The following is a 14,736-nucleotide window of genomic DNA, read 5'->3' on the forward strand; positions in this document are numbered from 1 at the left end:
CGAGACAGGTGAAATGTTTGAGACTAAGCATCTCTCATGAAATAAAACACATTTGCCTTGAAAGCTCTTTTTGAAGAATAATTTAGCAGGAATTGACTCGGGCTTTTTGCATCAGAGGGAAAGGAATTGTTCGTGGGTTTTTTATACTGACTGTACTGGGAGGTAGGCAGGCAAGAGGTAATTTTTCTCGCTTTTGTACTTTTGGGACGCTGTCACATCTCTAGTCTCTCTTGCTTAAAAGCTCAGCCTGATTTCTTGGAACAATCTGAAATAATGGCCCAAGTACTGCCAATGGCAGTACTTCTGTCAGACAGAACTTACTCTTTGGTAACCTCTTATACAGGTGTACAATTTCCAGTAAGATTCCACTCCAACTTGCATTCAAGGCTGGATCTAATGTTACCATAATGTCCAAGCAAGGAGAATTCTTGAAATGCACTGTCATCTCAGGATGTTGGGATAGAAGGACCCAGCTATCCACATTCCAAATTAACTAAACAGAGTGACAGACTGACCAAGATCATACAATGAAGCACAGTGTAAACAGCAGATAATCCATTGTCTCTGAATGCCCAGAAATCACTTTAGCTTCTTAAAAAATGGTAATTAAAATGTCCTTTAACACTACTAAAGCACATAAAGCTCTGTTCAGTCAAAAATTTTCTCCACAGAGCAGTAAATAAATAGATGCCTCCTTTGCAAATACATTCAGGCAATGTCTCAACTACTGTAAGGTCTAATCATCATTAGAGTCACACCACCAATTAATCCAAATGTCGTGGCTTCAACCCAGCCATAGTAATGTAGTTCCACCTGACTATCTAAACTCCTTTTGTAGTTGCAGTGGTCAGATGCCCCTATTCTAAGACAGTGCATCCACTGCAGGGTCTGATACTGTAGTTTTTGCCTCTTCATGCTTTATTTGCACTAGGAACTACTCTTCCTGCTCCAAAGAGCATTCTGCCCTCTGAGCAGGCCACTTAAACACAGTTAACATTATTTTTTTGTTGCTTTTAACTGCATTCAGTTTGGTGCTGCTGTGCCTTCCTAAGCAAGGGTCTGACTTTTGAAGGAAGCAGCTAGGCTTCTTTTTCAAGTCCTTCCTGTGTCAGATTTATGATTTTATTGCATAAAAAAATAAGTTGTCTCAGCTGAACAGTACCACAACTTTCCCTCTTTTCTTCCTCAGCTTTTACCTAACAAGGTAACAGCATGGAGAACAAACAGCAAAGCCATGGTGAGATCAAAGAGAATAAAGCTGTGAAGAAAAAAAAGGTGAGTGAATTCATCAGACCTTCTGTTAATATATTTGTTTAGGCAAACCATTCTGGGATTATCTGACTTTAGGATAGGTTAAAGCTCCACTTTCATGGGAGGGACTCGGTCATATAGAACAGTGGTAGGTAACATTCTGAAGGACAGTTTCTATGCATTCCAAAGGAAATTTTTGGAAGGATGTATTCTGTGGAAAAAAGCTTTGACTTTTGTCTCTGACACCTTTCTCCTACAAGAATCTGCAAACCTGTGTATTCTTCCCCTTTTCCCTTCTGCTCTGACATGTAAGAGAAAGCAAACTGATGCTTCTTTCCATGGGAGTATGGAGATTTGGGCAAGGGGAAGATGCCAGGATGAAAATTTGAGGGGTACAGAGACTAGAATGTCTTTAATATCTGTGGCTTACTAACAGCAGTGGTAAAAGTTAAAAAATGCAAACTTGTCAAGGTGAGAAATTACGTACATATTAATCACATCAGTCATATTATTTCTATCTGGTGTGAACTGAACCACTTGCACTGTTCTATATTAAATGAAACTGAATAAAACACTGGTGTCTGACTCGTCTCAAATACATTCCACCTATTTTAGAGATCTGGTTCTCCTAACTTGACTTTTTCACTGCATATGACCATTCAAAGAGATTATAAATCATGTCCAGATCATCTGTCTCAGCTGACATTTCTCACTATGCACGATCATTTTACATGTTAATGAGTAAGTAGCATCTGGCTTTTTATTCAAACACTGCTAAACTTGATCTGAGACAAAAACACTTCGAAGTTGCTGCATCACAAACTGCTTTCAAACCCACAGCGTTTTATGGCATTACTTATTGTGTCTTTGAGAGCTCTAAGCTTGTGGTTGAGGTGTGCAGGATGTCAGAAGTGGAAACAGCACAGATTTACACTAATATTGACTGCAGTCATCTGGCAATAGCTCCCAGATGCACTTACTACCCTCACATCGCCAACTAGAAGGCGTAGTTTAACTCTCAGCAGTTAAAAATCCCCATGCTTGCAAATAGATACCTTCAAAAGTTATAGCTGAAAGCCTTTATCTTTACCAGGTAGTATGTCTAATCACCATCTGCTACACAGAATTGCAGTGGTGCGTGGGATACAAGCCTCCTAAGGCTGTGGAAACATCCGTACACCGTGTGGTTGAACTTTCCAGCCTGGGCAACAGGAGAAAAACTCTTCCCCTCCTGACTGCAGCGCTTTGCTGACAGGAAGGCAGCGCAGGGGGTCCAGACAGCACCCGCGGCACGGGTACCCCCTGCAAGCCGTGCTCCCCTGGCCCACTCGGCTGGGGGGCTGCGGTGAACACCGAGTCGCGACATTTCCCTGCCCTGCTAGATATTTCCCTGCCGAGGGCAGGGGCCTGCCGGGACGCCACGCGCGCGTTCCCTCGAGTTGCGTGCAAGCACGCAGGCAAACCAGCGCGGGTTCCTCCATCCTCCCAGCCCTGCCTGCAGCCCCCGCGGCCTGCGCCAGGCACTGCCTCCCTCCGTCCCTCCCCGGGAGCCGCGGTGGCCGCTGCCCGCCCGGGCACCCCCCGCGTGCCAGGCGCGTCCCCCGCTGCCTCCTCCCGCGGCCGCGCCCCCGCTGCGCCCCGCGCGCTGCCCGCCCGGGATGCGCGGGCGCTGCGCCCGTGCGGCAGCGGCATGGACCGTGCGGCGGGGCCGGAGGCGGCCACGCTGGTGCTGCGGGCGGAGGAGGGCGGCGGCCCCAGCCCAGCAGGCAGGAGCGTGAGTAGCCGGGGGGGCAGCGCGGCGGCTCCGGGGGCGCTCGGCTTCGGCGGCGGCGGAGAGCGGCGGGGCCGGGGGGGAGCTCGGCCTGCGCTGCCCGCGCCTTGCGGGACGGGTCACTGTCGAGAGGCAAAGATTTCGGTCCTTTCCCAGCGTGGCGGGGAGGGAGGAAAAGCGAGGCCGGTGCAGGGTGGCGGTGGGAGCCAGCGTGACTCCCCGCTGCTCCCCCGGGAGCGTGGCAGGGCTCAGGTTGCGGCGGCTCCGAGCCCTTCACTGCTCGGAAAGTTGTTGGTGCCGGTGCAGGAGAGGCCGGCGGGGGCAGAGCTAAAAATACTGCGGCCGCCGAGCCCGGACACAGAGGACACGCGGAGGGCAGTGCCCGGAGCCGGTGTGAGCCCACACGGGGAGAGCAGCCGTCCCCGGGGGTGCAGCGACGGGCGGTGGGAGCAGGGCGAGGCGAAGGAGGGTCCTGCTGCACAGCTGGGTCACCCGCATCTGGGGAGTCCTCAGGGCAAGCCCGGGGGGAGGGGGCTGGAGGCTTCCCTTGTTTTCCCGGCGCCCGAGGGGCAGAGCAGCCCGGGGGGCCGTGGTGCCAGCGGGCGGACCCCGCGGCAGCGCCCGGCTGGCGGAGCCGCGCCCTGGGCTCGGGATTGCTCGGGGTCTTGGTGCCTTCCTAAAACTGGATCTCGGTAAGGGTAGCGGCTAAGGTGCTCCAGAATCCGGGTTTGTAGAAAGTCTTACCAGTATCCATTTAACAGTATTAAAACTTGCTTATGTGTGTGCACAGTTGTGAGAAGGGCATTATAACGAACTAAGTTATAACTATAACTAAGCAAAATATTCTAAACTGTGTTTTGAAAACTGAAATGTAATCTGCTATGCACTTTAAAAAAAAAATGCGATTTAAGGCTCATAGTAGCTGACACAAATTGCCACGCTGAACAACAGCAGGATTTGGAAAAAGCATCTTTCAGAGCACGGTGCTCTGCGATCTGCGATAAGACCAAAAATGTGGACTTTCACAAGTAAACAGCTCTCAGGTACCTGGAGTTCTTCTCTGTGAACTGAAATGCAACTTTTGTGACGGAACACATAGCGCTGTGGGGCCGGTCACACCTGCCTGCCCTTGCCTTGACAGCCGCGACGCACGGGCACCCGGGTGGCGGTGGAGTCAGGGAACACCTATGAGAGAGGCGTGGTTGCCTTCTGGTTTCCTGCTCACTGCAAAACACATTGGTGGTGTGTTTGGGGTTTTTTTTGTTTGTTGCTGTTGTTGTTGTTGTTGTGGTTTTGTATGTTGTGTGGGGTTTGTTTGTTGTTTTTTGGTTGTTTGTGCTTCTTTTTTCCCTTTCCTTTTGTTAACATTGCCATAGGGTTAATGTTTTTCTAAGCAAGAGTTTGATTTCCCCACACACACACCTCTTGTGTTCTTGCTTCGTTTTGCATTCATCTTTTATCTGGCATTGCTGAAGCCTGAGCAAATATTTAAAATAGTGTGTGAGGAGACAGGTCATGCAGAAGTTGAAGTTTGTGTCCCAATAACTGTGAAACTCTGAACTGAGTAAATTGGAGGCTTTCTACAGCAGGTTATATGCTTTAAAAATTCTTGGTAGCCTCTAAACCTGGCTATTTGCAACACTTGAAAATAAAGTAGATATGAGGTTTTCTATTTTGACAGCACTTCTGTGAGTTGCCCTGCATTATCTTCCACTTAGCCTCACATGCGTGTACTATGCCTGTGCTGAAAGGTTTAAGCATTAACTGGAGTTCTTAATAAACACTAGGTTATATGGTCTGAATAATTTTGTCTGCAGGATTTTTCTGTTGAGTCAAACACTGTTGGAGCAAAGCCTTTTAGCAATATTGTATCAAGACCACATAATGAACTCGCTCTTAGCATTTGTGAACCCGTTGGAAGCAGCCTGGTAGACCTCCAGGAGCATTCTCCTGAGAGTCATTAGTCAGAGTACTAGCAGTCCCTCCTAAGTGCAGGAATGCTTGTGCACAGCATAATAATAATGGGCGCCTAATATCAGGTGTTATCACCACAAGCTAAGTAAAGCCTTGTGTCAAAATTTCTGCTTCTTGCTACCAAAGTAATCATGCAAAGCTTCGTGCATGTGTGGCAGGTTAATTTTAAGAAGTTGGCTAATAATAAGAAATTGCATTTGGCTTCTGTAATGTACTCAGGGACATACTTTTCACACAGGGCATTTTCCCCCCTCTATACTTCCTCTGGATCTGACTGAAAATAGCCTGGTTAATGAACTGTGTAATCTCTTCAAAAGTTCCCACATAACGGGGAAGAAGTTAAAAATGCTGGGCTGTCCCACAGGGTATGTTTTGAGCCCTTAGGGCTGGTAGCTGGGGAGCTTGGTAGACCCCACCCACAGTGGGCTGCACACTGGGCTGCCTGCCCTGGCACCTGGGTATCTTGTCCCTCCTTAATGGATCAAAGGGAGTCTGTGATGACAGTGTGGAAGTCTGAGCTCTGGCACGTGCTACCAACCGCAGCATGTTCACTTGGCCAGCTGTGCCTCTCCTGAGGCTGATGGAGCTCATTGCAGTGCACCATCACTGCTGCTATGCCATGTGGTGGCTACACAAACCTAGCTCATGCTCCAAGCATTTGTTTTCCAAAGTGACCCTTTTTGCAGTTGACAGAACATATTGACTCATTAACCTGTTGTGTCTGCTATAAGTGATATCACTGAAGCAGAGTTTATTAGGCCTGTTTAAGCAGGTCTGTTTCCTCCTGAAATAGCTGAGGCTCCAGTGACTGATGATTCAGAGCATACAGTGACAGTGATCTGTGCCTGAAAGTCTAGAACCTTAGTGGAGTTGTGTTTTGGTTGTTTTGTTATGTTTTAATTCAAGACATGTTAAAAAGCCGTTCACTTTAATGCATTCAGAAGTCAAGAAAGGTGAGTTGTCCTCCATGATTTACAAAATGACGTTCACAACTGACCACCCACCAAAACACTAATTTTAACATCTCTTGGGAATGACAATGGTGACGTCTGCCACTTTGTACTCCAGCAGAACTGACTGGCAGAAAGTAATGCTGGGAAAGGTGGAAAGGACCCTGAATTACAAAATCTCTCAAATCAGCTGAGTAGAAGTCCAATATCTAAGCAGACCTGCTTTTTATTCAACAGTTGATGTGGAAGAAATAATTGTTAGCAGAGGTGGACTAAAAATAGGATGAGGGGGATGGAGAGAGGAGAGCTGAGAAGGGGGAGTTATATGTGTGTCACTGGGGAAAAAGGGCAAATGGTGTCTCCAACATAGCGTGTGTGGGGGGCAGCAAATTACTCTTGGAAACCTGCTTTTGGGTTACAAAATCTAGGCTGCAGACAGAATTGTCTTCTTTGTGGCCCCAGTTTCACTAATCTTTATACTCCTGGGAGTGAGTGGCACACCGTCGGCCAGGCTTTCACCTAAGTCAGGTCTACACACAGACCTGTTGCATCAAATATAAGCTACTCATGGCTTGTTGCCTTAATGGTGTGTGGCCAACACATGTTGCTGAGTATGCTTCTCCAGCATTTTATTTTTTGGTGTAGGCACTGATGGGATGCTTGCAGCAAAAATCTGTGAGGTTGAAAGAAGTTTAAATGTTCTCTTATGCCTTGGTAAATGTTAATGGAGATGCCATCACTTCAAATTTACTGTTCCCCAGATTGCAGCAAACGGAAGTGCTTCAGGCCAATCTGCAGCATGGAGATTTGTCTGCAGGAGCTATGCAAGAAAACACAAGAAGTGTTTAAAACCTGAGGTACTTTAATTGAAAGCATACTAACGATGGCCACATCTTTTCTTTGTTTTTCAGAATTGGTCTGGGAGTCTTATCGCAGCCGCTCTAACTGGTGCTTTTGGGTCGTCTTTTCTTTATGGCTACAACCTCTCAGTGGTGAACGCTCCTGCAGCGGTAAGTGACTGACACAGCTGGAATTTAGTATCAGCAGAGGGCAGCCTTGTCCAGCTCGTGTGCGCTCCTCAGCATCCTGCTTTTGTAACCCTCTGGATGTAGAAGAGGTTAGAACTTATGAAGTAACTTTCCTTTGCCTGAAAGGTTCTTCCTGCTGTCCATGAGGGCTGCACAACATTTCATTCCCACCATACCCATGTTATAAATGATGCCTCTGGCTTCCTCTTAAATAATGGACCTCTTCCGTGTTTCGTGGTGATGCCTTGTTTGGTTCTATCTGTTGGCTGCAACATACAGAACAGATTTGATTAATAGAATACTGTGGAATCAGTGTACAGCATTTGGAGGGATTTCATTAAAGTATCATTATCACAAATGGAAATCTGAATATTTTGTTTTTCCATTGGCTACCTAGACATCCATGCAATTCAGTAGAGTTGTAAGCAACACTATTTCGAAAAAGGAGCCAGTAAATGTTGGGAACTAACTGTTGAAATTCCATTTAAAAATAGTTCATTTCTGAAGCTCAGCTCCTTCTTTTATGGAAATCTCTTACTAAAATGTGTGGCTAGGTTTCCACCTAAATGGGTTGGTCACATTAAAGATGGATGCAAAATTTATGCAAATAATGAAAGAACAATTATTTTTAAAAATTGTGTTTCACATTTTTTTTATTAGTCAAACTGAGGACCCAAAGGACTAGAAAGGGACTCACCCTGCTGGAATTTTTAATTGCCCCCTTCATAACTTCTGGGCATTTTCTTGAAGTTCCTGGTACTTTTTTGTACCAATAACACCGGGTTGGACAAATTGGGTACTTATTCTAGCATGATGTGCCTGGGCAACACCTCACTTTGCAGTCATCAGAAGAGAAACGTGGCTTAGTAGAAATCAGCAGGAAGCTGAAGTTCTGTGAGCAATGGTATTGACTGTCCTGATGGTTGACATCCTGCACTGCCTCTATATGATCAACAGGGATTCGATTTCTAAACTTCCAAGTGCTGTTTAAAAAACTGGTTATCCTGGTGATCAGAGCTGTCTTGTTGCTTTCTGCAGGAGCAAAGGAAAGAAAGGATGATAGGCCATGTAAACGGGAAGAGGGTAGATTTAGGTTAGAAATAATCTTTAGGAATAATTTTTTCCCTGTGAGGATGGTGAGACAATGGCACAGGTTTCTCAGGGAAGTTGTGAATGCCCCCTCCCTGGAAGTGTTCAAGGGCAGGTTGGATGGGGCTCTGAGCAACCTGGTCTAGTGGGAGGTGTCCCTGCCCATGCAGGGGGATTGGAACTAGGTGATCTTTAAGGTCCCTTTCAACCCAAACCTTTCTATGATTCTATGAACCACGTGTTCGATTATAGTGGTGACCAAAAAGCGGGTGGGGAGGTTGAAGGTGCAGCTGTACCATAAGGAATACTAAATTCCAGGTGTCATGGCTAGCAAAGCTTCCAAGACTGTCCATTTGTTCTCAAAATCTTTACTATTGCTTTTGGACTGAAACTGGGCACCATGCTGATGATGGTTTTGGTCACACTGTTGACAAGTATGCGAGAAACCTGGTTCTTCCAACACAGTGTTTCACTGCTTGATTGAGAACTTTGCATCTTTCTTGTCTCTGGATTAATCTGATCCTGAGTCAAACCATGACATTGTGTTAAGCCACACATTAGCTAGGACTAAAGAGCAGTCTTACTGACAAGGAATGCAGAACTGTGTAGTTGAAGAAAAAAATACCAATGTGGCTGCTGGCCCTTGCTCCAGCCACAGTGTTAATCTGTGTCATCTGTTGCCTGGGAGAGGCCGCCTTCCCATCCCTGTGGCTGGAGCTGCAGATTAAAGGGAAGTGTCTGGGCTCTGCTCATAGCCACGGTGGGGTGGAGGGAGCTGTACCTAAGCTGTGCTTCTTGCAGCACAGGAAAAGGAAATTTTGCTCCTTATGTTCTTCCCCAAATGTCACCAAATGAAACTGCTGCAGGGTGACTCTTTGGGAATACTGATGTGAGGCGACTGAGGGAAACCAAAGGGGAGCAGGTTTTAGCTGTAGATAAAGAGCACTCTTCTCAGAGGTTAAACTTGGGAGTGCACTGATTCCTAACAGATGTAAACTGAGTTTAGTTTATGAACTAGGTTGGACAAATGACTTGCTCTGGTACTGTGCAGTTTACAGCCTGCATTGCATGAACATCTCTCTGTAGGATGCTGGGTACCTTCTACTCTTATTTACTTATATAATTCGTTTTGATGTCAAAAGTCCGCCAGCATTAGAGAGGGACTGTATGAGACTTTGAAAGGTGTTGAATAAATGGTTCATAATGTCTGTTAACTAGGACATGGGATGTTCCCAGGATCCTCGAACAGAACACATCAGCATGATGACAGATGCGGGGGGAAGTTCATTTAAGACTGAAGCTTTGAAGAACTGTTTGTAAAGGCTTGTGTACATTTAATTTTGGTGCTGTAAGTTGTGCCAGCTCATCCAACTGCAGAGGAATCCTCCTGCAGTTCTCACGGGTGAACTTTACTGCAGGTCATCTGGTAAGATAAAGTCAGTCCAACTTCCTTTTTGTTGCAAGGGGGAGAATAAAGTGTGCCGGTTCTGCTCAGAGCAGCAATTGCTTCCCACTCAGTCGCCCCTGTTTCTGTGGGAAGGAGCAGTGGCCCATGGCAGGTGTGCTTCCCCCTGCACACAGCCCTTGCCCACACCAGAAAGCCAGTTAGAAGTTTTTATGGGCTTGTTTGAAGAGTTACCAGAATTTATTAAAAACGGATGGGAGTATTTGACAGTAGGAAGACAAATGCTTCAATTGAAACTGTCTTTTTCTGAGCTGAATTTCTACAGTTCATTCCATGGAGTGGTTGTGTGGAACAATGCTGTGCTTTGTGCTCCGCGCAGGAGGCGAAGCCTCTGCTGCTTTGGGTCGTGCAGTGCTTGCCCCTTCCCACAGGCAGCTGCAGCTCTGCATTCCTTTTAGAGCTAATATGGGGAAAGGGAGACTGCTGCAAAAATGTACAGCCTGCTGTGTCAGCCTGTTCAGTAATTACCACTGTGAGTGAGTGGCCCCCATCACTATGGGTAAGGTAATTTTTCTTCTCTAAAGGGCAGCTTATCTCTTCCCTTGATGTGAGTTATTTACAGTTACAGAGACAAGGAAAAATATTTCCCTTATACTAAAAATATATCCCTTATATATATATATAAACATGTATATTTTGTATTCCTCTTATATTTCCCACCCTAACACTGCTACCTTAATTAAATGAGGGAGCAGAATATGAGATACTGGTATCAGTCAGCTACAATTCCTTGTAGGCTTTAGTTAGGAGCTAAAATGTTTGTGTGTAGGTTTATGCTGTTAGCATTGTTCAAACAATGGATTAAAATCCCAAAGGAGCCTTTCCACATAATTCAGTGGATTCAAATCCAGTGGATTTGTTGGATCAGAATATTTGTTTTTTACTCCTCAAAGCCTGTACATATTATTAGCTTGCCATTTGTTTACAATAGGAATCCATACACAGGTGATGTATGTGCCAGCACTTTTATCTGTTACTATTGAGTGTTGTAGTTTGTACTTTCTTTTCCTGAATATTTACAGGTTTTTATGTCTCCTTGTAAATAACAAAGCCATGCTGAAAAAATTGGTTGAAATACTAAGGGAGAATAATTTGCATACAATTTCTAGCCATTATTGTTAGCTAGAAATGCTAGTAGTGTTCTAAAAATATTTTCTCTTAGTATTCAGTACTATCAGAACTTATTTAAAATAAACAGGTAGCTATTTGATTCTAAATATAATCTGAGTATTGGTGGTAGAGAGGTAAGAGATATTACTTGATTTCATGGCAGGTTCATTTGGAAGTTCACTATGAGATTCCTCTAAATGGACCAAGCACCAAATTGATTTTTTTTCCCCTTTTTTTTCTTTTTTTTTTTTTTTAAATTATTTTCTTTCTGCTTGCATAGAAATGTATAAAATATGATGGGAGAAATTTCCCTGTCTTTTTTTAAATTAAGGGCACAAGAAGCCTACTAGAAAGTTGATAGAAGGGAGACAGTAAGCAGTATGTTCTTCCTCCAGCTTTTTAAAGTGCTTTGCAGGTGAAGAGGTTGTATTTCAAACTAAGTAATATCCTCAAATTAAATTGTCCACTTGTCCAATGCTGGAACATCTAAAGTTTGAAATTTCTAGTTTGAACAGGGAAAACATGGTGTTAGGCTTATCCTTTAAGTGCTGCTCCAGGATAATTTAGTAGGTATGATGTGCTGGAGGAAATCCGCAGATAAACTGGAGAAAAATGCCAAGAATAAATTGTGTGATACTGCAGAGTTGTTGGGGAGTGGTGACACAGAATGGGTGAGAGTGTGACACAAGTGTGCTGTGCCCTTCTGCAGTAGTGACTGCCTGGTGCTGCATCCTACTAGAGCATCAGCCACAACCGTGACATAGGAGTTTTGCTTGATTTCAAAATGGGAACAGCTTAAAAATGAGGAGGCTTGACTAAAAAGAAAGAAAATAGGCAATGTCTCTGCAGGTGATACAGAGACTACGTAAAAATATCATACTGGAGCTATGACGTCTTTACCTTTTAGAAACTTTGGTGTAATTAAAAATCAGGGAATGGAAGTTGTTAGAAGGCATCCTACAAAAATCTGCAGTTGTGTTCATGTGAGAAAAGAAGAAAAAGAAAGTAAACTATGGCATATTGAAGGCTAAAAAAAGCCAACTGCTCCTGGAGTCTGAGTACTTTCAGGAGGCACAAGAAACATCCAAGCAGAGAACTTGGGGATATAAGGCTGATAGATTAAGCTGAAAAAGGATGTTCAGAAAATACGTGGACAGAGCAAGAAACATGGATTAAAGTTTTTAATTGGAAAAGTCTGGGGTGGTCCCATGCTGGAGCTTTCTTTGTAGGGGATGTATTGGAGAAACTGAAATGTCAGTAGAAATATGGAATAAATTTAGTGATAATTTTATGTCAGGTTGCCAAAATACCTCAATGTTTGCTTAAGACAGAAAAAATAACTCAAAAAATAGGCTTCATATCACAGTTCAGCTTCTTTCTAAATAGTCTCAGTAACAGAGAGATTGAGAGGATTAATGTGACTTAAGAAAATAATAGTTTTTAGGAGGAAAACTTGGATCATGCATGCTAAAAAGTAGTTATTTGTACCTGACAAACTAGCAGAAGCTCTAGTAGAAAAGTGAGAATTTGGGGAAGAGCTGGCATGGCTTTCACAAAGGAGAACCATGACTCAGGCATCTTTTGGAGTTCTCCAGAAATTCAAGAGGCACTTGGATTTTCAAAAAACAACCTTGAAGGGCCCTTATGGAAGGCTGTTAAGGAAACTAAGCTGCCAGAGGAGAAAAGTGTAGGTCTTAGGATATCTGAAGAGTTGGAAGATTGTCTCTAGTTTTCCTTTCTTAAGAGAGCCAACTTGTCTGGCCGATAGCTTCGTTATCAGGATCTTAAAGGTCTGATTTTGTGTTTGATACACCTTTCATTACTGAAAACAAATTACTTACCTTGTTTAGGAGCCTGAACTTTGTTCAAAAAGCAGGTTATGTAATTTGATGGGGAGAAGCTATAACATAGTTAGAAAAGTTATTTGGGATTCTTAATTTTAGCAGTGTCAAACAACTAGCTCTTTTTGACTGATACTGTGAGCTTCTTTTCCCCCATCAGTATCAAACCAACAGCTGTCAGCTCTTGCCTTCCTCCTCCAACAACTGTTTGTCTTGAATGTAAATTCTGTGGGAGAAAAATGTTGTTTTTCATTGCTTGGCTTAGTAGTTCCTTGGGTTTTTTATGGCTGCCAACTGTGGCAGTGTCATAAATACAATACAAAACTGGATGCAGCCTCCTTTTTTCCCTTAATCAAGGAATGCAAATTGTTTTCAATTATCTTCATTTTTTTTTCCTGGTGTTATGCTAAAATATTTGTAGAATCACTCACTTTTACAATACTGGCCCTTTGGGAGAAATAGACTAGTGAAAGACACTTAATTTTGAGCAAATCTGAGATATGCATTCTAGGACTGAAATGCAAAATAGTGCTGATAAATGTTTCATGGTGAGCACAGTGTGGGCTTTTGCTAAAAGAGTTCCTACTTCTAAATAATCTTTAAAAATTTTCCAGGGCTTTTGGTGCTGTGTCCTGTAAGACGAGCCAGACTTTTATCTTTATGTCAGTCATGTTGTTATCTGGTAGGAATTGGTTGCAGCTCCCTTCCTCTGTTACCTTTGCATTTTTGGCAATTCACCAATTTCTTTAAGACTTCTTTTTGCCTCTACCTGCTAACGGAGCCTCCTCTCCTCTCCTCTCCTCTCCTCTCCTCTCCTCTCCTCTCCTCTCCTCTCCTCTCCTCTCCTCTCCTCTCCTCTCCTCTCCTCTCCTCTCCTCTCCTCTCCTCTCCTCTCCTCTCCTCTCCTCTCCTCTCCTCTCCTCTCCTCTCCTCTCCTCTCCTCTCCTCTCCTCTCCTCTCCTCTACTCTCCTCTCCTCTCCTCTCCTCTCCTCTCCTCTCCTCTCCTCTCCTCTCCTCTCCTCTCCTCTCCTCTCCTCTCTCCTCTCCTCTCCTCTCCTCTCCTCTCCTCTCCTCTCCTCTCCTCTCCTCTCCTCTCCTCTCCTCTCCTCTCCTCTCTTCTCTATAGTTAAGCAGTAGTTAACAGTAGTTAGCATGTAAGCATTTTTGCATGTTTTTTTATGAAAAGTCTTGGCAAATGCTAAGCACTGCACTTTTGTTTGACTTGTCCAAAAAACTGCTCCACCAAGATGTGATGTGTCACCTGCTGTAGATTACAAGGGCTCATGTGTACAGTGAGCAGAGCTCAGCTGATGTGTGGTACCGTGCCACAGGGAGCAGGATAACATGGAGCCTCCCTCCTTAGAGATATTAAAAAACCTCTAGACAGGGTCCTGGGCAGCTGGCTTTAGGTGATCCTGCTTGAGCAGGAGGGTTGGATAAGACGGCCTCCAGAGGTCCTTCCAACCTCAACTGTGCTTCTGTGTTTGAATACTTAGTCCTAGCTGGGGCTAAAATAACAGAATCATAGAATGGTTTGGGTTGGAAGAGACCTTAAAGATCAACTAGTTACAACCCCTCTGCATGGCCAGGGTCACCTCCCACTAGGAGGCTGCTCCAAGCCCCATCCAACCTGCCTTTGAACACTTCCATGGGTGGGTCATCCACAGCTTCCCTGGACAGCCTGTTCCAGTGTCTCACCACCCTCACAGTAATGTATTTCTTCCTAATTTCTAACCTAAATCTCCCCTCTTCCAGTTTAAAGCCATTCCACCTTGTCCCATTGCTACAAGCCCTTGTAAGAAGCACCTCCCCAGCTTTCCTGTAGCCCCTTCAGATACTGGAAGGCTGCTATAAGGTCTCCCCAGAGCCTTCTCTTCTCCAGACTGAACAGCCCCATTTCTCTCAGCCTGTCTTCTTAGGAGAGGTTCTCCAGCCCTCTGATCATCTTCATGGCCCTTCTCTGGACTCAATCCAAGACCTCCATGTCCTTCTTGAGTTGGAGGCCCCAGAACTGGACACAGTACTCCAGGTGGGATCTTAGGAGAGCAGAGCAGAGGGGCAGAATCACCTTCCTTGATGTGCTCACCACACTTGTTTTGATGCAGCCCAGGACACTGTTGGCTTTCTGGGTTGCAATTGCACATTTCCTGCTCATGTTGAGCTTTTCATCCACCAACACCCCCAAGTCCTTCTCCTCAGGGCTGTTCTCAATCCATCCTCTGCCCAGCCCGTATTTTTACTTGGGATTGCCCCGAC

General features: G+C 44.9%; 1 protein-coding gene across 1 annotated transcript in view; it reads left to right on the top strand.

Annotated features, from left to right (window-relative positions):
• Window positions 1-2,895: 2,895 nt before the first annotated feature.
• SLC2A9 (solute carrier family 2 member 9) overlaps window positions 2,896-14,736 on the top strand; it is a 99,657-nt gene continuing 87,816 nt past the window's right edge. Inside the window, exons 1-2 of the mRNA XM_051616649.1 lie at window positions 2,896-3,025; window positions 6,858-6,956. Of these exons, the coding sequence (XP_051472609.1) occupies window positions 2,942-3,025; window positions 6,858-6,956 (183 nt within the window). The 5' untranslated portion in view covers window positions 2,896-2,941. The remainder of the gene's footprint in view (window positions 3,026-6,857; window positions 6,957-14,736) is intronic.

This window comes from Apus apus, chromosome 4 (genome assembly GCF_020740795.1).
Source record: "Apus apus isolate bApuApu2 chromosome 4, bApuApu2.pri.cur, whole genome shotgun sequence".
NCBI classification, from domain to species: Eukaryota; Metazoa; Chordata; class Aves; order Apodiformes; family Apodidae; genus Apus; species Apus apus.